This window comes from Rhinichthys klamathensis, unplaced genomic scaffold, assembly GCF_029890125.1.
Source record: "Rhinichthys klamathensis goyatoka isolate OS25496 unplaced genomic scaffold, OSU_Roscu_1.1 h1tg000020l_1, whole genome shotgun sequence".
Classification (NCBI taxonomy): domain Eukaryota; kingdom Metazoa; phylum Chordata; class Actinopteri; order Cypriniformes; family Leuciscidae; genus Rhinichthys; species Rhinichthys klamathensis.
In genome coordinates, this window is record NW_026606571.1 from 3,324,918 (window position 1) to 3,347,572 (window position 22,655).

The 22,655-nt window shown below is 34.1% G+C and overlaps 1 protein-coding gene across 3 annotated transcripts in view; it reads right to left on the reverse strand.

The window, feature by feature from the left end:
• phip (pleckstrin homology domain interacting protein) overlaps nucleotides 1-22,655 on the reverse strand; it is a 51,121-nt gene that overhangs the window by 14,441 nt on the left and 14,025 nt on the right. For all 3 annotated transcript variants that reach the window (XM_056239738.1, XM_056239737.1, XM_056239735.1), the window contains exons 13-21: nucleotides 19,360-19,458; nucleotides 18,424-18,580; nucleotides 18,204-18,338; nucleotides 17,932-18,060; nucleotides 15,398-15,623; nucleotides 15,101-15,220; nucleotides 1,942-2,125; nucleotides 1,556-1,661; nucleotides 1,200-1,331 (exon numbers count right to left, since the gene is read on the reverse strand). In XM_056239738.1, coding sequence (XP_056095713.1) covers nucleotides 1,200-1,331; nucleotides 1,556-1,661; nucleotides 1,942-2,125; nucleotides 15,101-15,220; nucleotides 15,398-15,623; nucleotides 17,932-18,060; nucleotides 18,204-18,338; nucleotides 18,424-18,580; nucleotides 19,360-19,458 — 1,288 coding nt within the window. The remainder of the gene's footprint in view (nucleotides 1-1,199; nucleotides 1,332-1,555; nucleotides 1,662-1,941; nucleotides 2,126-15,100; nucleotides 15,221-15,397; nucleotides 15,624-17,931; nucleotides 18,061-18,203; nucleotides 18,339-18,423; nucleotides 18,581-19,359; nucleotides 19,459-22,655) is intronic.

Below are 22,655 nucleotides of genomic sequence, written 5' to 3' on the forward strand. Positions count from 1 at the left end.
CTGGGGGATAAGGTGAATAGGCTAAAGTCCCAAAAAGTCGGAGTGTTCCTTTAATGCATGTTTTTCATGGTGAAAATTAAGATTTGGTGTTAGTTGGGCACTTACACTGCAGTTGACAGTATGAATCTGAAATACTCGTTCTAGATTGAGAAACCTGCTATGGATGCTACACTAACACTACAAATGGACCACTCACACTTCTAACAGGGATTTTAACACAACAGATGGAATAACATTTCAGACACAGCAGCAATTAAAAAAAGACAATCCCCACAATAAATGAAACAATTTCAGTTTTAAATGTCAACATGAACTCAAAATTGACCCAACGTACTTGCTTAACACACATTCCAGTATAGTGAATGATTAATATATGGCAATCTTATGGCAGTCTTTTAACAAAAGGTAATAACTTGCACCGCCTCTGAAATTACTTTCCTTTTCGATCTGTCACCAGGCCCTTTTAGTTTTCAACCACCTGTCATACAGTAACCACTTTTCATGATTCAATTGCTATTGAAAGTCACATATAAATAATATTTTTTCACTAATTGAATATTCTGTTCCTCTCTTAAATCGTCCACAAAAGTTCAAAAGATCGGGGTCATTAAGATTTCTTTTCTAAAATATATTAATACTTTTATTCAGCAAGGATGCATTAAATGGATCAAAAGTGACAGTAAAGACTTTTATATTTTTACAAAAGATTTATATTTCAAATATATGCTGTTTCTTTTGAACTTTTATTCATCAAATAATCTTGAAAAAAAAGTATCAAGGTTTTCACAAAATATTAAGCAGCACAAGTGTTTTCAACAGGATTATGTGACAATGAAGACTGGAGTAATGGCTGCTGATCAGGAATAAATTACACTTTAAAATATATTGAAATAAAAAACGTTAACATTTTTAAACTTCACTGTTGCGTGCAGGTGAAGCTCATTAGCAATCACGTCACGGCCTAGAAGATAAATCACACCGCTCTCACGGCTCTCAACCTCGTCCTGCTTGCTGCATTCACGATATTATTGTTTTTTTTTTACTGTTTTTGATCAAATAAATGCAGCCTTGGTGAGAATAAGAGAATTCCTTCAAAAACATTTTAAAAAAATCATACTGACCCCAAACATTATTATGGGTGGTAACTTTACTATTGAATTTACTATTCCTTAAAGGGACACTGCATGTTTTGACAGTACCTCAGAGGCACTGTGTTCTTCCTCGTTGGGTTCACTCTGACGACTCGTTTCCTCCACAGCCAATCGTGTATGGTAGTTATGCTGGTTACCCTGGTGACGGCGCCCCTCCTCCACAGCATTTTCAATAGCATGCTGGTATGAGAAACACAAACTTCAGTACACATACTGAATTTAAATTGCATGTTAAACAGCAAAAATGGCTTTAGCAACATGTCATCAAGACACATTTGTATTGATATAAAGGTTTGGCGGTTTATGATGCTGCACACACACAGTATATTTATCCAGCCTCTGACTAATCAATTAGTGAGGAAGACTAGTTTATCTACATTTGATGATCAGATATGATGATTTACCCGGTTTTCTCTGTGGTACTGGCTGTGTAAGCTGCGCCTCCTCCTCTCAGATCTGTAGGTGTTGATTTCCTCCTCCCCTTTAGCTGTACGCCAGTTTTCCTGCTTACTACATTCGTAAACAGACACACAGAAGTGTCACAAATACCTCATCTATGTCTAACTGGAACAAACGGTATTATATTGCAAGAAACAATAGAAAGAAAGAAATGAGAAGGTCTTGTTTGAGTAGGAGATGTCCATCAAAATTTTACAAAGAACAGATATATGAGTTTCAACTTCATTAAACATCATAAGGTTTGTTTGTTTTTTCTTCCAGGTTTTAAAAGCCTGATTTGCAGTGTGGTATCAGACTTTTGGACCTCACTGTATTTCTGTGTGGGTTTTACCAAGCTATGGCTGGTGATAGTTCAGGAACGAGGACCCGTCGACTCCACGCCACCAGGTCTCTCTCGGTAGCGATCTCACTGCGCGGAGCGTTACTGTGCATCTGCCGAACACCTTCGATCTGTCCACTCCGTCTCAAACCCACGTTAGGTGGAGAGGAGACTTCTGTGGGAGAACTGACAGATCCTACACACAAATAGACATGCAACATGCATCAGCATTACTGCTGTCAACAGAATAACAATCACCACCCACCAGTTTAAAGAGATCATCTTATGACATTTTTATACTTTACAGTAGTGATAACTTTAGTAGTTATTATACTGCAGCTTGTGTCAAAATGATTGATGGTGACCTTTGACCTTGCCCCTCCCCTTGCCCTTCCTGTTTCCGGGGTCATGGATTAACCTTTGACCTCCCCCTCCCGTTTTCCGGGGTTGATGGATTAACCTTTGACCTAGCCCTTCCCGTTTCCGGGATTGATGGATTAACCTTTGCCCTGATGAGCGTTCGATCATTTGGTTGACAGAAAGTTTTGACAGGATGTGTAGTAGGGAGGGGGTTTTATGACCACCAGATGGTATGTGAACTTTTGACCCCGACCATGTGTTTCCGGAGTTTATGGCTATGTGTTTATGTGTGTGTGTGTGTGTGTGTTCATGACGGGGCAATTTGCTTGGTGTGACTGAGAGGAATGGTGTGTGTGTGTGTGTGTGTGTGTGTTTATGACGGGGCAATTTGCTTGGTGTGACTGAGAGGAATGTTTTCAGGGAAAGTTTTTATTATATCAGGATAATGTTCACAGAACGCCGAAATTATGAACATGAAGAGGTCTGACACGGATTTTCAGCCGGCACTGCACCATCCATATTGCCTGCTGAGGAGAATGAAACAAAATGAGTTTAAAGAAATAGCATTGATGACAAATAAAAGCTTATAAAATAAAACTTCATTATATATTTTAAAGCAAAGTTTTAAAACAACTCTGGAAATTAATGAGGAGGTATTTATGCGTCTATCTGGTTAGTCACAGACTCTTAAACCTTTCTGATCAGATGAAATGTCACAAAAATGAGTTTAAAGAAATAGCATTGTGCTTGAATAAAGCACATAAATAGTGATTAATTTAATTACACATTTAAAGTAAGTTTTAACATGTGCTGAACTTAATTAGGTATCCTTTATGCGTCTGAATATTGTTGCGGATTCTTAAGTCTTTCTGAGCAGATGAAATATCCCAAACAGTTTTAAGAAATTAAAAGCACTGTGCTCGAATAAAACACATGAATTAGTTATTAAATGAAGTAAGATGTTGAATTGACTATAAGCATTTTAATCAAATACACCCCAATATACTGTCTTAAATAAAACAGTGAATAACAGTTCATTATTTGAAACAATATGTCGAATTGACTATAAGCATTTTAATCAAATACACCCCAATATACTGTCTTAAATAAAACAGTGAATAACAGTTCATTATTTGAAACAATATGTCGAATTGACTATAAGCATTTTAATCCATACATCAGTGGTATAGGGTCTTACGCAGTTTAATAAAACATATACAATTTTGAATAATAGGGGATATTATGTGAAATAAGATGTTAAATTATCATGTATTTTAATCTAATACAACACAATATAATACATCACAATATGCTGTTTTACATAAATAAATAAAATAGTGAATAATAGCTGATATTATATGAAATAAGGTTAAATTATCAAGTATTTTAATCTAATACACCACAAAATACTGGCTTACACAGATAAATAATAGTGATGAATAATAGTTATATAATATTAGTTATATAATAGTAATGAATTATAGTTCACATTATTATGGTTATATAATATATAATAAGAGGTTAAATTATCCACAATATATGGTTTTACAAAGTTAAATAAAACATAAAATAGTGAAAATAGTTTGTACTATTTGAAATAAGATGCTAATTATCAGGTATATAATCATTTTAATATAATACGCACAATATACTTTCTTATACACCGATAAATAAAATAGTGAATAATAGTTGATATTATATGAAATAAGATTCTAAATTATTACGTATTTTATTCTAATACACCACGAAATACTGCCTTACATAGATAAATCAAACATAAAATAGCGAATAGTTGATATTATATTAAATAAGTTGTTAAATTACCAAGTATGCACATTTTAATCTAATACAGGTTCCTAGGTTCCAATATTCTCTTGCATCTTCACTTCACTGACCACTATGTTGTCTGTTGTCTGCAATATACTGACTTACATAGATAAATAAAACATATAAATTTGTGAAACATATTATTTTAAACAAACTGTTAAATTACCAAGTATACAAACTTGAATCTAATACACACGAAATACGACCTTACACAGATAAATAAAACATATAATATATAGTGAATAAGAGTTCATATTATTTGAAATAAGATATTAAATTATAAAGTATAAGCATTTTAATCGAATGCACAACAATATACTGCCTTACACAGATAAATAAACATATAAAACAGTGTTTTTATACGAAATAAGATGACATTTTATTAAGTATTTAAAACTAGTTTTAAACGTATGTTGAAGTGTACCTACCATTGGTGAAATTAGGAGGTCTTTTTGGCTCTGGTTAAAATCACAGATCCTTGAATTTCTGAGGTGTTTGCTCTCCGTTTGCTAAATTGAAAATGAAGACCGCTTTCATCATGTCCGGGGCAATGGTCCGCCCCTTCCTCTCTGTGTAGCTGCTATCTTATGCTAGGTAATAGCATTAGGAGTTTGTTTCAGAAAACATCAAGCAATTAAAAGATAGTGCGGCCACCTGGTGTTTTACAATCAAAGACCACAACTGTCTCCAACAATAAAATCTGCTGATCTGTAGCATTCCTGTCTGGCGGGGAGACCCCAAAATGGGGCCATTTTGACACTTCACAGGCTGTAAGATCAATATAATTAGATGTTTATACCGGCGTCTTCAGGAAAAAGTCAAAACAAAATGGTCACAAAGTTACATATTATATAGCCTACTCTTATCCATTGATTGTGATGATAAGATAAATTGTCCTTATTTCTTGGGGAGTTGTCCCCATCCTGTTTTACTTGACACCTCACCCCTGAAGAGCAGGTTTATTTTTCTAACATTTAAACAACACCCTCTGACTTTATGAATAGACATAAATGACATCTTAATGATTTTTTTATAATTTTGTGCATTTATTTAAAGTATGCATGCGGGCCTACCATTCTGACACTAGTGATACCTTACTTCTTTGATAATATTAAAGGTTTTATGAAATATTATTTCTAATTTTTTCAGCACATGTAGTCAGAGTCACAGAAAATAATATTAGTGCAACAAATAAGGAGATTATGTTTTATTTATTTTGATCAGGTTTGTTAAAAGTATGCCTGAATGATGTTAGTTAATCTGCACTGATGATGCATTCCTTTGAATCTTAACTTTGAGTGCATCAGAATTAAATGGATGTAAAATTATTATCATGTCACATGTGACATTAACATGACAGAAAATACAGTAACACCAATGACATAACGAATCACCAATGCCACACATAAGACCATAATTAGATGAGACTAAATTGTTACATTTGGTATACAATCTAAATGAATAGCTTTGAATAAAGTTTATCTTTAAATGGTGATTTTACTTAACAGTATCTGCTCAAAAACTTTACAATTTTAATGCAAAACTGTGCTTTGTCGTCTTAGATCAAATTTATACAAAGATATGTAAGCAGTATTTTGTCCATCGACACACAACAGCAAGCAGTATTCCTGTTACCGTAACTGTTTAGTCTTTTCCACTATCAAAACATTTCAAATGGCTGCATCCGACAATATACGGCTTATTACGGTAATTTCAGGCTTTCCGCCAGCAAATGACGCCAGCTTTCTGGCAGAGCGGGGTCGCGGAAGGATTTGAATGTTGAACAGAGAGATACGGAGCGCAACAGGACAGGGTGTTTTGGACAGCGTAAATAATAAAAGAAAGAACGAACAAAAACGTAGCGATTCGAGTGGTAGACAACAGGTGAGGTGTTTGGGATGATTTTTGATGAAACTTGGGAGGTGGATGGCCGAATACTCTTTCAAGTATCTTAGCATGCGGTGTATGTAAAGTTATGTATACGTGGGCTATTTGTATATGAGGGCGCTGCGTATGAAAAAAGTATCCTAAATGAAAACTATGCAACTCCATGTCACACACAAAAATACTTGTATATGTGCATTATAGTTAATTTTCAACTTAAACATGTTAGTTTTATTTATTACGATTTTTTCTCAATAAAATCAATAATTTATTCAAGTGTCTATCATTTGTCTATTTAAATTAAAAAAATTATACATTTACAAACACACCACACACTAATGGTCAATAACAGTAATTTATTGAAAGTCATCTTTTTCTGAAAAGATAATTCCTAGCACTTGAAGATAGCACAATGGTTTATAATTTTACAGCCAAAACAAAATATGTGAAAATCACCCTATTTTAGTTCTTCATGTTCTAAAGGGTTAATTTGTAACTTTTAGAAAATAGCAGCACATTTTCAGAGACGGGATGTGTCTCTGTGGTCCATGAGACATCATAGGTAAAGTTTGTCTGGAGTTAATATTTAATTGTACACGTCTTAAGAACTTCAGGGTCAATGGGGCTCCTGAGAATAATGTCCCTTAAAACCAAAGAGTAAGCTAAAAGACACTAGTTTTCCAATGTTACCTATACCAAAATCAAATACTGTATAGAATTTGTATTATGCTTTTTCATAGGATAATCTTGCTTTACATTTATAATAAAAATGTAAAAGCATTTCTTTATATTTGCAGTGTTCTGACACAATGTCATTCATTGATACTTTTTGCTTTTATAAAATTTACATTTCTTATGTCTACAAAGGTTCAAAGTAAAAATATGATAAATATGAATCTATGTGAGGTCTCAACCACAAACGCAAAACATTGTGTTGGGTAATCCAGACATAGCTTTACTAAAAGAAAATATTATGGAAGTCATTTTCAAAACTGTAATTACGCCATATTTATTAATATAATGGCTTCATGTTCATTTATAGTTTTTATTTGTTTGTTATTAACTAATACCTTTTTGTTTTTAACCAACACTTATACATCCAGCACGCAATTAAAGAGATGTATGAGCTAAGGATGTTCTCTGACCCAAATAAACAGGAGTGTTCACAATCTACAGTACAATATACAGTTAGATATTCTCCCACTATAAACTACTGTATGTGTGTAAATAGTTGTGCTTGAAGCTTTGGTGGTATTTTTTACACATGCAAAGTACCACACATTTGTAAAGCCTATAGGACTAACTTTAAAACATAATCTTTATAGAGGAATCACATGTGTCCAAAACACACATGTGAGATTCATAAGACCAAATCACTATGAAAAGAGGGCTGGAAAAGCACCGGTTATAATAAATGCACAAAAGTGTTTTTGTTTTATTAGGTGAAGACTTTTCTTTGAGAGCGGTCAACACTCAGGGGTTATAGAAATAAATGACAATTAAGAATTTAAGCGATAGTCTTTCTGTTTGAGAATCTTTGACTAAATTGATACTTTGTTTAGTGCAACCTTCCATCTATCTATGTTGTGGAATCACACAAAGTATTAACACGAAAAGTAAGCGCATGCTGTTTTAAACTATACGGCACATCTGACTATTGCACTGAGAGATGTTATGTCCAGTGCAGTTAGGACTAATGCATGTTCATTTAAGTTTGAGACTGTTAAAGTTCCACACTCTGGTAAAAACTGCAGATACAATGGCTCAAAAGTAAATTCTAGAGGTCCACTTGCTAAAAAGTAAATACCACATGAACCATTTAAATGAATACAGAAAAGCCACTTACAGTCCTTCTATATGAGTTTGTTTAAGACTAAGCAAATCATATTTATTTTAAATCATCGTCTTTCCGGCATGTCTTGATACTTTTTCTTTTATAAAATGTACTTTCTCTTATTTCTACAAAGGCTCAATCTCAATTCATGTCCTAGCAAACATAACGTAAAAAATATAATACATATGTCTGACTTACAGTGTTTTTAAGAAATAGGTGACGCAATACTCCAAACAGTGCAACACACAAGCATGGTCAATTGGTGAAAACGCCACATATGTAAGGTAGTTTTCCAAATATCCCCTAAAAGCAAATACTGTATGTTTGTATTACACTTTTTAAAGGCTAATCTAGCTTTAAAGTTAGAATAAAAAGTTATATCCAAACATATATTCATACCTGTTGTGTTTTGATACAATGCTCTAACAATACTTTTTTTGTTTTATAAATACAATTTTCTTATTTCTACAAATAGCAGTCTGTTAAATTTGAGTTAATACACAATTAAGCATGTGAATAATGCTGCAAATACGTCTGACACGTTAAAATACAGATCTAAAATACACCATCTAAAATACAGATAATTTTTCTTTTGACAAATCTACAATTCAAATGATCACACCCGTGGTGTTTAACGTCCAAGAGTTGAAGAAGCAGTTCTTTATGCAAAAAAAAAATAAAAACCATCAATAATACAAATAGTTTAAGTTGACATAAACAAAACACCCCAGATCCTTACATAAATTATAGTAAACATTTACAAAATGTAAATAGATTCTGACAGGTTTGTCAGAGTACCTGTACCACATTATTGTAATGCAAACACATTTGAGGGGTAACGTTACCAGTCCTTGTAAAGGTTATGGATCAAATGTAAGCATAATCTTTATGCAACAATCACGTTTCACGTGTTGTTTCACTGCATCCTAGCTATCTAAATGCATGCATCTATTGCGAACAATTCACCCAGGGCATATGTTTTGACCTTGTAATGTTTAATCAAATTTTGTTGGACAATATATGGCGGATTAACAGGTTCTACGTAACTGGGTAATGTTGCATTTAATTAACATTGTTTATTTCGGTAAACTTAAGTTTATTACATAAGATACATTCAATGCCATTTAGTTGAATCAGGTTAACATTCTTAATTTTGTCCAAAACAGTTCAATTATCCTAAAATTAATTTCAAACAAAATTAAAATAAATAATCCAATTGTTTAGTTTATTTAGCGATTATGTTCAACAGCCTTTACTAATATATCTAATAAGATAACCTTTTACAAATTATTTACTTATTGTTAGGCATTTGCTATGGTTTTGTCACAGACAATGCTTGCCCAAAGTAGCTGTTTTATAATTATTGAAATCACTTTAATTATTGTTAGCACGTCTTCTTTCCAAACACATGGTCTACACTTTACCACGATGGTAAAACACTAACATATCAGAAACTCTTTTAAATATAAACATAAAAGGGCATTAACAAGTCGCCAATTTTTTATCTTCAAAATGTACACCCCTATCCAGCATGATGGGAAGGGGAAATCCTGTACCTAGTTTTCTATATTACTATTTTAACACAACTAAACTAATTTATGTAATCACAACACCTATGGATTAAGAAAAATGGTTGACTCCATTTAGCATATACGTAAGTAAACTGAACAAGCATCAAATGTTATTTTATGGTCTACTTAACTGAAGCATGTTCTTTCAACATGACAATATTGAGTTAAACGCAACTGTTTCAAGTCAGTTTAACGTAATGCAATGTGTTTAATGAGAAAGCTAATACATCGGTGTTAAATTAAAATTATTTTTAAATAAACTGAACCGTATCGTAAATAATTTTCGACTGAATTCTCTCGGGTGACATGCAGGACTAGTTGTTTATGCAAGACATAGTTATTTATGGCTTCTTGAAGACAACCAGTCCGAAACCACTTTAGCCACACCGCTCTCAAAGAAAAGTCTTCACCTAATAAAACAAAAACACTTTTGTGCATTTATTATAACCGGTGCTTTTCCAGCCCTCTTTTCATAGTGATTTGGTCTTATGAATCTCACATGTGTGTTTTGGACACATGTGATTCCTCTATAAAGATTATGTTTTAAAGTTAGTCCTATAGGCTTTACAAATGTGTGGTACTTTGCATGTGTAAAAAATACCACCAAAGCTTCAAGCACAACTATTTACACACATACAGTAGTTTATAGTGGGAGAATATCTAACTGTATATTGTACTGTAGATTGTGAACACTCCTGTTTATTTGGGTCAGAGAACATCCTTAGCTCATACATCTCTTTAATTGCGTGCTGGATGTATAAGTGTTGGTTAAAAACAAAAAGGTATTAGTTAATAACAAACAAATAAAAACTATAAATGAACATGAAGCCATTATATTAATAAATATGGCGTAATTACAGTTTTGAAAATGACTTCCATAATATTTTCTTTTAGTAAAGCTATGTCTGGATTACCCAACACAATGTTTTGCGTTTGTGGTTGAGACCTCACATAGATTCATATTTATCATATTTTTACTTTGAACCTTTGTAGACATAAGAAATGTAAATTTTATAAAAGCAAAAAGTATCAATGAATGACATTGTGTCAGAACACTGCAAATATAAAGAAATGCTTTTACATTTTTATTATAAATGTAAAGCAAGATTATCCTATGAAAAAGCATAATACAAATTCTATACAGTATTTGATTTTGGTATAGGTAACATTGGAAAACTAGTGTCTTTTAGCTTACTCTTTGGTTTTAAGGGACATTATTCTCAGGAGCCCCATTGACCCTGAAGTTCTTAAGACGTGTACAATTAAATATTAACTCCAGACAAACTTTACCTATGATGTCTCATGGACCACAGAGACACATCCCGTCTCTGAAAATGTGCTGCTATTTTCTAAAAGTTACAAATTAACCCTTTAGAACATGAAGAACTAAAATAGGGTGATTTTCACATATTTTGTTTTGGCTGTAAAATTATAAACCATTGTGCTATCTTCAAGTGCTAGGAATTATCTTTTCAGAAAAAGATGACTTTCAATAAATTACTGTTATTGACCATTAGTGTGTGGTGTGTTTGTAAATGTATAATTTTTTTAATTTAAATAGACAAATGATAGACACTTGAATAAATTATTGATTTTATTGAGAAAAAATCGTAATAAATAAAACTAACATGTTTAAGTTGAAAATTAACTATAATGCACATATACAAGTATTTTTGTGTGTGACATGGAGTTGCATAGTTTTCATTTAGGATACTTTTTTCATACGCAGCGCCCTCATATACAAATAGCCCACGTATACATAACTTTACATACACCGCATGCTAAGATACTTGAAAGAGTATTCGGCCATCCACCTCCCAAGTTTCATCAAAAATCATCCCAAACACCTCACCTGTTGTCTACCACTCGAATCGCTACGTTTTTGTTCGTTCTTTCTTTTATTATTTACGCTGTCCAAAACACCCTGTCCTGTTGCGCTCCGTATCTCTCTGTTCAACATTCAAATCCTTCCGCGACCCCGCTCTGCCAGAAAGCTGGCGTCATTTGCTGGCGGAAAGCCTGAAATTACCGTAATAAGCCGTATATTGTCGGATGCAGCCATTTGAAATGTTTTGATAGTGGAAAAGACTAAACAGTTACGGTAACAGGAATACTGCTTGCTGTTGTGTGTCGATGGACAAAATACTGCTTACATATCTTTGTATAAATTTGATCTAAGACGACAAAGCACAGTTTTGCATTAAAATTGTAAAGTTTTTGAGCAGATACTGTTAAGTAAAATCACCATTTAAAGATAAACTTTATTCAAAGCTATTCATTTAGATTGTATACCAAATGTAACAATTTAGTCTCATCTAATTATGGTCTTATGTGTGGCATTGGTGATTCGTTATGTCATTGGTGTTACTGTATTTTCTGTCATGTTAATGTCACATGTGACATGATAATAATTTTACATCCATTTAATTCTGATGCACTCAAAGTTAAGATTCAAAGGAATGCATCATCAGTGCAGATTAACTAACATCATTCAGGCATACTTTTAACAAACCTGATCAAAATAAATAAAACATAATCTCCTTATTTGTTGCACTAATATTATTTTCTGTGACTCTGACTACATGTGCTGAAAAAATTAGAAATAATATTTCATAAAACCTTTAATATTATCAAAGAAGTAAGGTATCACTAGTGTCAGAATGGTAGGCCCGCATGCATACTTTAAATAAATGCACAAAATTATAAAAAAATCATTAAGATGTCATTTATGTCTATTCATAAAGTCAGAGGGTGTTGTTTAAATGTTAGAAAAATAAACCTGCTCTTCAGGGGTGAGGTGTCAAGTAAAACAGGATGGGGACAACTCCCCAAGAAATAAGGACAATTTATCTTATCATCACAATCAATGGATAAGAGTAGGCTATATAATATGTAACTTTGTGACCATTTTGTTTTGACTTTTTCCTGAAGACGCCGGTATAAACATCTAATTATATTGATCTTACAGCCTGTGAAGTGTCAAAATGGCCCCATTTTGGGGTCTCCCCGCCAGACAGGAATGCTACAGATCAGAAGATTTTATTGTTGGAGACAGTTGTGGTCTTTGATTGTAAAACACCAGGTGGCCGCACTATCTTTTAATTGCTTGATGTTTTCTGAAACAAACTTCTAATGCTATTACCTAGCATAAGATAGCAGCTACACAGAGAGGAAGGGGCGGACCATTGCCCCGGACATGATGAAAGCGGTCTTCATTTTCAATTTAGCAAACGGAGAGCAAACACCTCAGAAATTCAAGGATCTGTGATTTTAACCAGAGCCAAAAAGACCTCCTAATTTCACCAATGGTAGGTACACTTCAACATACGTTTAAAACTAGTTTTAAATACTTAATAAAATGTCATCTTATTTCGTATAAAAACACTGTTTTATATGTTTATTTATCTGTGTAAGGCAGTATATTGTTGTGCATTCGATTAAAATGCTTATACTTTATAATTTAATATCTTATTTCAAATAATATGAACTCTTATTCACTATATATTATATGTTTTATTTATCTGTGTAAGGTCGTATTTCGTGTGTATTAGATTCAAGTTTGTATACTTGGTAATTTAACAGTTTGTTTAAAATAATATGTTTCACAAATTTATATGTTTTATTTATCTATGTAAGTCAGTATATTGCAGACAACAGACAACATAGTGGTCAGTGAAGTGAAGATGCAAGAGAATATTGGAACCTAGGAACCTGTATTAGATTAAAATGTGCATACTTGGTAATTTAACAACTTATTTAATATAATATCAACTATTCGCTATTTTATGTTTGATTTATCTATGTAAGGCAGTATTTCGTGGTGTATTAGAATAAAATACGTAATAATTTAGAATCTTATTTCATATAATATCAACTATTATTCACTATTTTATTTATCGGTGTATAAGAAAGTATATTGTGCGTATTATATTAAAATGATTATATACCTGATAATTAGCATCTTATTTCAAATAGTACAAACTATTTTCACTATTTTATGTTTTATTTAACTTTGTAAAACCATATATTGTGGATAATTTAACCTCTTATTATATATTATATAACCATAATAATGTGAACTATAATTCATTACTATTATATAACTAATATTATATAACTATTATTCATCACTATTATTTATCTGTGTAAGCCAGTATTTTGTGGTGTATTAGATTAAAATACTTGATAATTTAACCTTATTTCATATAATATCAGCTATTATTCACTATTTTATTTATTTATGTAAAACAGCATATTGTGATGTATTATATTGTGTTGTATTAGATTAAAATACATGATAATTTAACATCTTATTTCACATAATATCCCCTATTATTCAAAATTGTATATGTTTTATTAAACTGCGTAAGACCCTATACCACTGATGTATGGATTAAAATGCTTATAGTCAATTCGACATATTGTTTCAAATAATGAACTGTTATTCACTGTTTTATTTAAGACAGTATATTGGGGTGTATTTGATTAAAATGCTTATAGTCAATTCAACATCTTACTTCATTTAATAACTAATTCATGTGTTTTATTCGAGCACAGTGCTTTTAATTTCTTAAAACTGTTTGGGATATTTCATCTGCTCAGAAAGACTTAAGAATCCGCAACAATATTCAGACGCATAAAGGATACCTAATTAAGTTCAGCACATGTTAAAACTTACTTTAAATGTGTAATTAAATTAATCACTATTTATGTGCTTTATTCAAGCACAATGCTATTTCTTTAAACTCATTTTTGTGACATTTCATCTGATCAGAAAGGTTTAAGAGTCTGTGACTAACCAGATAGACGCATAAATACCTCCTCATTAATTTCCAGAGTTGTTTTAAAACTTTGCTTTAAAATATATAATGAAGTTTTATTTTATAAGCTTTTATTTGTCATCAATGCTATTTCTTTAAACTCATTTTGTTTCATTCTCCTCAGCAGGCAATATGGATGGTGCAGTGCCGGCTGAAAATCCGTGTCAGACCTCTTCATGTTCATAATTTCGGCGTTCTGTGAACATTATCCTGATATAATAAAAACTTTCCCTGAAAACATTCCTCTCAGTCACACCAAGCAAATTGCCCCGTCATAAACACACACACACACACACACACACACACACACACACACCATTCCTCTCAGTCACACCAAGCAAATTGCCCCGTCATGAACACACACACACACACACACACACACACATAAACACATAGCCATAAACTCCGGAAACACATGGTCGGGGTCAAAAGTTCACATACCATCTGGTGGTCATAAAACCCCCTCCCTACTACACATCCTGTCAAAACTTTCTGTCAACCAAATGATCGAACGCTCATTAGGGCAAAGGTTAATCCATCAATCCCGGAAACGGGGAGGGCTAGGTCAAAGGTTAATCCATCAACCCCGGAAACCGGGAGGGGGAGGTCAAAGGTTAATACATGACCCCGGAAACAGGAAGGGCAAGGGGAGGGGCAAGGTCAAAGGTCACCATCAATCATTTTGACACAAGCTGCAGTATAATAACTACTAACTTTGTCTTGCTAACTGGGGGGTTTGTATGGCACTATTTTTTGTAAAGTCGTGGACTGTGAAAAATACAGGCTGGTATTGATATTGAGTGGTAGCAAACATTTAGTATTGTGTCAACCCTGCTTTACAAAAAACAAGCTAAAAAACTGAGAGTCTGCATTACCTCTATTAGCTCTGGTGTCAGAGCCCAGTCTCTGGTCCTGCTCTTGCTGTAGTCTCTGGATCATATTATCAAGAGGACTTGAGCCTTCTGCAGCCTGCTGACTAACCACCTGATTCAGCCCTAATTGAGGAAAAAAGACAAATACAGAGACATTTGAGCACCTTATTTAGTGTTCAGTGACAGATTGTAGGTGTATGTTTGTGAAAGCTGTGAGCATAAACAAGTGGCCAAAAATTACTTCAAGTAATAAAAACACAGAAAGGAAACAAAGAGAAACTGCCTGTTTGCGTTTCTTACCTGATGACGTGAGTCCCATCTGGGGTATGAGCTGTTCATCTCTGCAGTTCTCTCTGCCGGGAACCAGTTTCTGGTAGCGTGGAGGGTGAGGGTTCCCGTCTACGTCCACCAGGAACGGTGGGGGCATGAGGTGGGGTGCTTGCTGGGTCTGTTCATCCAGCACAAAGTTATGGGCATCACGGATCAGCGGCCGATAATCAGTGTGGAAGAACATCTGATCTGCTATCTGAAGAACAGATCAATAAATACATTAATATACATTAATAGACTCTATGAGTAAATACACATAGCAGTCCCTCCAGAAAAACGCGATTATGCGATCGCATGATTCAGTGCATAATCAGCCAAAGTCCGCATATTTATGCGGGGGCCACATTTTTTCAAATACGCTGCACTTTCGCCGCGTAAATTGCCGATTTCCGTGCAAAATATGCAGGGCTTGCATGATTTCATAATCCTCACATTTTCGTTGCAAAAAAGTCACATATCTTAGCAGAAAGTTGAAAAATGTTGCGTTTGCTTCACGCAAGAGCAGCCATTTCCCTGTTGCCATGGGAACGTTATGAAGTGACGTAATTACGCGACGTGAACATCATCGAAAAGCTGTAAAACAGGAGCACACTTCATTTTTTTATATTTTATTTATTCATTTTTAAAGAAGTTGTAGCATATTCCTTTTGTAAAGCTACAGAACTTGTTGGACTTGAAGTTTAATGTGTTTATTAAGGTCTGAAATAAAACAAGATGAGAACTTAAATATTCCCAGCACTTTCTGTGATGTAGTATGCTTGCTTATCATAGGAAGTAATGAGAAAGTAGCCTAGTGAGAACAGGGTGTTGGGGGAATCACTTTTTTTTCTCTTTTTCATCAAACCGCAGTTTTTGCAAGTTCCCGCAATTTCATCGCATAAAATTGCATAAATATCCCGCATATTGCATTGCATTTTTAAAGAAAACGGGCCGCATAATCAAGGATTTTTGCCCGCAACAATCACAAAAAAACTCCAAACTCTAAAACTAAATTAAAACAAACAGGGCTTAAGACAAACAGACAGAGGCTGTATATTGACATCATATCAGTTACTGACCGATATTACAGATTTTTTTATATATATATCGGTATTGGACAATATTGGGTATTTAATTGTGCATGCTCATTTCCCCTATTTTTACATTTAGATTACCATCTTACACTCAGTTAAAGCTGCTGTCCGCAGTTTTTCCTCTTTGTCGCCAATCGCCATCATAGTTCGAAATCTGCAATTGCAGCTATTCGCGGAATTATCAACTTTCTGTGAGTTGTACTTCAACACCCTCGACACGGCACAGCGCGGATGAACACAGTGTTTGAGGAGAGTGTGCAGCTGTCTGTCACCGCGCCGGTCTGGATACTGTCATTCAGAATCACAGATTATTCTTTTTGGAAGTATGACAACATAATAATTTTCACCGGAAAATGTCATCTGAACAAGTAAGTAACATCCACTTTTGTTCTGGTTCTGACATTGCAGCAAAACGCGCTGATTAAATCTAACAATCGCTTATCATATCACGTAAAACCGCGCAAATTATACTTTGTTCTCAAATTGTTAATGTTAACAACGTCAGCATTGCGTGACTACATTTTGTCCTTCCGATATGTATCCTTGTTTTCGCATGGGTACGGTTGCAGTCTCTTTTTTTCACTCCGAAGTCCGAACGAAGTCTTTTGCATTTTACAGCGGGTGAATCTGTTGTCACTGGTGATTGTCGTTTGAACCTTTCTGGATCCGCCATCAAATTGATAAGTTGAATTATATCAAGTGCTGTGAGAAAAGGCTATAAATCTCCTCCTCCAACATCCTCACACGCAATATAGCTTATACTAGCCGAGACTCTTCTTTATGTGTACAGATGTGACGTAATGACGCAAAGACATGCTCGAATCTCCCGCGGAAATCCACCAGTACCACTGGAATTAAAAAACATTATTACAAGCTTACGTTTTGAATCGAGCTGAGGCAAGCAGATAGTTTTGAACACTGGCTGGTTATGTATTTTTTCAAAAATGTATTTTGGATCATTTTTAACCCCAAAAAAAGCTACGGACTGCAGCTTTAAAGTTAATCTTTAAAAAGAATAATTTAACAACACTGTTACATATAATCTTTGTCAAATCTCACAATGAATATCTATTTTTATACTTTACATTACACTATTTATTTATAAAATGATGGAAAAAAAATATTAGATGGGAAAAAAATAAACAAAACAAAAATTAGAAGTGTTGCCCAGGAAACTTTAATAAGTTTAATTACTAAAATTACTAAAACTGAAATACAAATGATTTTAAAGCTAGATAGAATTTTTTTTAAAAGTGTCAACACAAATGTCAAGTTTATAACAAAATTACTAAACCTAGAATTGACATGAAATCACAGACTGAACTAAAAAAGCAACATGATGAAGTCATGTGGAAACAATGTTGGATACTATTCAATCTATATTGTTTTATTCTGAGCATAGTGTCAGAGACAGACATAGGTTTTCAGTACCTTGTCGTATCTGCTGCTAGAGCCAAAGCCGAAGATAAGCAGGTGACCGTGAGAGTCAGTGCAAGCAAAGTGCTGCCCGTCTGGAGAACACTTGCAGTCAAAGACCGCACCGTGGCCCTGACCCTCGATCTACACACAAACACACATCAAAGTAGAGAAACACAGTCTGTGAGACACAATAAACATCAATAAATCAATAGATTTGCATATTTACTTAGGTCAAAGGTGATAGGATCTGATAAAAGAAATGAGAGTGTAAGTGGTTGGTTTACCATGTTGAAGTAAGAGCGTATTTTGACTCCTCTTGCCAGATCCCAGACAATGGCGTTCCCGTCGTGACCAGCAGAGAAAAGCACTCTTGAATCAAATGGATGTGGCTCCAACACAAACACCTCATCCTCGTGGCCCTGTGGGTGAAGGACCATGATGACAACATGATTCTTCACATATTGTCTCCTTACAATCATTCTGGGGAGATCTTCACACTCTTACCATCAACACATGAATAAGGTTCCCCGTGTAAGAGTTCCACACTTTCAATGTCAAGTTGTTGGCAGCGGTGATGACTGTGTTGTCATTGCAATCCCAGGCCACCATAGTCACCTTCAGTTTTGTAACTTTGTCCTCTAAAGGTGGAGGGTTGTACTTGCTAAAAAAGACAGAAAAGAAGAAAAGTTTTTAAAAGAAACAATTAGAAATGACATTTCTAACTTTGCTTTGCAGCTGGCCTACTTTTAAAGGGCAAAGCAATGAGAGACAAACTATACGGAAAGACAAACTAAATGTTTCTATTTTTCTAATTTATAAAAAATGTATACAAATGATATTAACAGCATAACAATTTGAGTAAAATGTTAAATTGAAATTTAATATGACTTTTGTTAAATTGAAATTCTAAAAAAATAAATTAAAATCTGGTAAATTTTCATTTAGAGCTGGAATTAAGCGGAAAGTTGTAGGTTTATATATATATATATATATATACACTGTATATATAATTTCAATTTTGTCTTTTGGACCCCAAGGTAATTTGACAAAAGCTGCCAAAATTAACAAGTTAACATGCAAATGATTCAATATGTTCATGTTACAACAGACTGATAGGACCTTCATAAAAGAGAAAAGAGCATAAAAAAAATCCAATGGCATATGTTTACTTATTGTTTTGTATTATTTATTAAGTTAAGAAGATAATCGGCTTTCTAGATTGAATACGAATCCTTTGTTGGAGTTGGATGTTGATTCTATAATTGGCTTTAGAGTTGTATCTCAGTCGCTGCTGTGTTTTCAGAATCAATTGACCTCGCCGCACTCCCAAGTAATTATGTTGCTAACGATCAATTGTTTAGAAAACAAAACAAATGTTAGTAACATTAATGCACAGTTAATTGAGCCATACTTTTAAACAGTGATTAATGTTTATCATACCCAGGTAATTTAGTGGCCATGTCCAGGAGAATGCTCCGCCAGTCTTGCTGCTGCAGCTGCCATATCCGTGCTGTGCCATCTCTACTGCCACTCACAAACCTACACACAATTTATGGATTTAGATTTATGTTCGAAAACCTCATCTAAAAGAATACATATTCATTCCTTTTCATGAAGCTTCAGAATGAGGCATACTGTAATGAACTTTTAATCTACTAAAATGCTTAAAGCGTTTAGTAAAATTAAAGTTGTACAACTTGCAAATTCATTTCCACTTTTTCTACCACTTTGAATTTATTTAGAAGGAAAATGAGTTGAAACTGAAAGCTCGTGAAATTAAGTTAAAATGAGAAAACATATGGGTTAGTTTGGAGTGGCCTATGGCGAGTGTAGTTAATATGGTCCCAGTGCTTTTCACCAACCACAGGATTGATTTTGTAAAGTTTATTTCTACAACACTGATCCTATTTGTCTTGCCATTCCTTGAGCATATAAGTGTTTATAATAGGTTTTAATTAAGGGTTTTTGTTTAATGTGCACTGAATGTGGCTCTTTTATTGTTGACTATGTATTAATCTATAAAGCAGTGATGTGTTAAGGTCACGATTTTTACTAGTTTATTTTCCCAGAGATAAAAAAAGATCATATTTTGCTACAGTGCCTTTAAGACTTCTATGCAAACACGCTTTGCATATAAAATGAGTAAAAGTATCAAGTATTGAAATTACATAGTATTAAATGTACATTTACATACATTTTCTGTATACATATGTGTATATAAAATATATATACATATACATATTGCTCTATAAAACAGTGAGGTTTATTTATGTGTGCTGTATGTGAATTACACAGCAAAAGATAATTTTCTTGAACATTAAAGGTGACCTATAATTCAAAATTGAATTTACCTTGGTATAGTCAAATTACAAGAGTTCAGTGCATGGACATGACATAGAGTGAATCTCAAACTGGACTGTTTTTGCGTTCTCATTTAATTCACGTTTATGAAAAACACCCCTGAAAAACGGTCGGTTCTCCACACAATACCGACTGTGACGCAATAGTCGGGATCATTAATATGTACGCCTCCAAATATTTGCATAATGCCAGCCCTCAATGCCAGACGGAACTGCGCAGCCGAAGCATGGCAGTTGCTCAGTGTGGATGTACACATGAACACAAAAGTATTTTTTAGTTCCTTCATCTGAGCCTCTGAAAAAACAATGGGTTAATTTTATTTTCTCTGGAAATTTCCAAACATTTCACCGACGACTGTTTCCTCAACTTGGGCCAATACAGAGCTGGCCTCGGATCGAGCTACCAAGCAACACTTTCTGATGTGTAATTGTTCAAGTTCAGACAGGTAATCTTTCTCTCAAAATCATTCAATACTGTTTATGCATCAGTAAGTCAAGCCAGTGACTAAAATATCAGCTTCACATCGTTTCTTTTAGTAGGATGAAAATAATCGTATTTAAATTGTGAACAAATTATATACAGAAAGCGATCAAAGAACAATCTTTCCACACAGCGCGAGTTTATCTGGACACTTGCCAAACTCGTTATGAAATCAATGACGCACGTTACTGCACAACGAAGCTCTTACTGTATTTACATCATCGTGTTTGCATTGGTGAAAGCAGAGAGAGTGCAGAAACTGCTTTGCAATGATCTTCATTCTCGCGATCAACACGTCATCTGCTCAATGCTCATCACGGCAACATTTTATGTGATGGGAATAGATCTAAATACTTTAAAAACATCTCACGATTTGTTATTCTCGATAGCTGTTATAGTAAAAACGTATAATAGCAGTAGTAAAAGTATTCGGGAGAGAGTTTCACATGTAATGCGTTGCTATTTCATATGCAAGCATGTCAGCCAATCACAGCAGTGGCCGCGGTTACACTGAATCCCACAGCCAATCACAGCAGTGGCCGCGGTTACACTGAATCCCACAGCCAATCACAGCAGTGGCCGCGGTTACACTGAATCCCACAGCAGACACGCCCCTTCAAACAGAGTGTTCAAATCAGAGGCTAAAAGCAGGCTAGGAAAAATGCCATTTATTTCTAAATTATGATTATTTTTTATCTAAAAAACATACTAACATTATAAGGGTAACCCAGGAAACATTATAAAATAATAATAAAAAACATTCTAGGGCACCTTTAATCACATTTTCTTAAACAGTCTCATTTTACAGTAACAATATATATACATCTTCTATATACAAAAACAATTTGAGAAGGAAAATTACATAATATATTATGTTGGTTTTTTTTAGAGAATGTATCCTGAATTATACTATGGTCTGTCTGAATACTTGATTGGCTAGGAGGTGTGCAATATAACCGTTTAATCACTGTTCTATATCACTGCGCTGCTTTCATTGAAATGCACACACACACACACACACACACACACACACGTCACTCGCACACAGATCGGAGATCGTGCTGTCCACACAGAAACAGAAGCACAGAAATTTGTAGTCAATGCTGCCCCGTGACTTTTATTAATAAATTATCTTCCCTACTGATTTGCTACATTATATTACTCCGCATGGAGGTTGTAACATCACTGTTTTTGAAGTAAATAAATGCTGGCAAATGACCATGGTATAAGCGGGTTAATCCACGGCTAGCTGTGCATTAAACTATTTGAATGCACTTCACGGGAACAACCATCCTCCGCTTTGTGTCGAGCGGTTCTTTGCTTCAACGTTGATTTAGATTTTTTGAAAATACACAGCTAGCCAAGTATTATCTCTTTCTTAAATCTCAAATTAATAATTTTTTCTTACCACTATGGCATTTTTTTATTTATTTTTTGTATTATCCTCAAAATTTGTTAAGAGTTTCATAGATTTTTCATAGATTAAAAACAATTTGCCAATGGGCTAACAAAAGTAAAAATTTTGAACAGATTCTAGATTTAAGATGTATTTTCTGAAATCTTAATATCTTATGCAATGTTGATTCTGAAATTTATCTTGGGAAGTTTAGATATTTGTGCTGAAAAACAAGACAAAAATGTGAAAATATTTTTTGCAGTCTACAAAGCAGTGAATTATAAATGTGAATTATAAAGTCAAAAATTGCATTACACCGCAAGGTAGGGAGGGTGTGTATGACATGAGCTTATGAGGTTGCATAAAGATAAGAGCGTATTATTTAAAGGTTCTCTAAGCGATCCTGGGTGACGTCACTTCTTGTTGACGTTCGAACTATTGTCAAACAAAACGGAGGCTAGCTAGACCCTCCCTCCTCCTCATCCGCACACTAACCCCC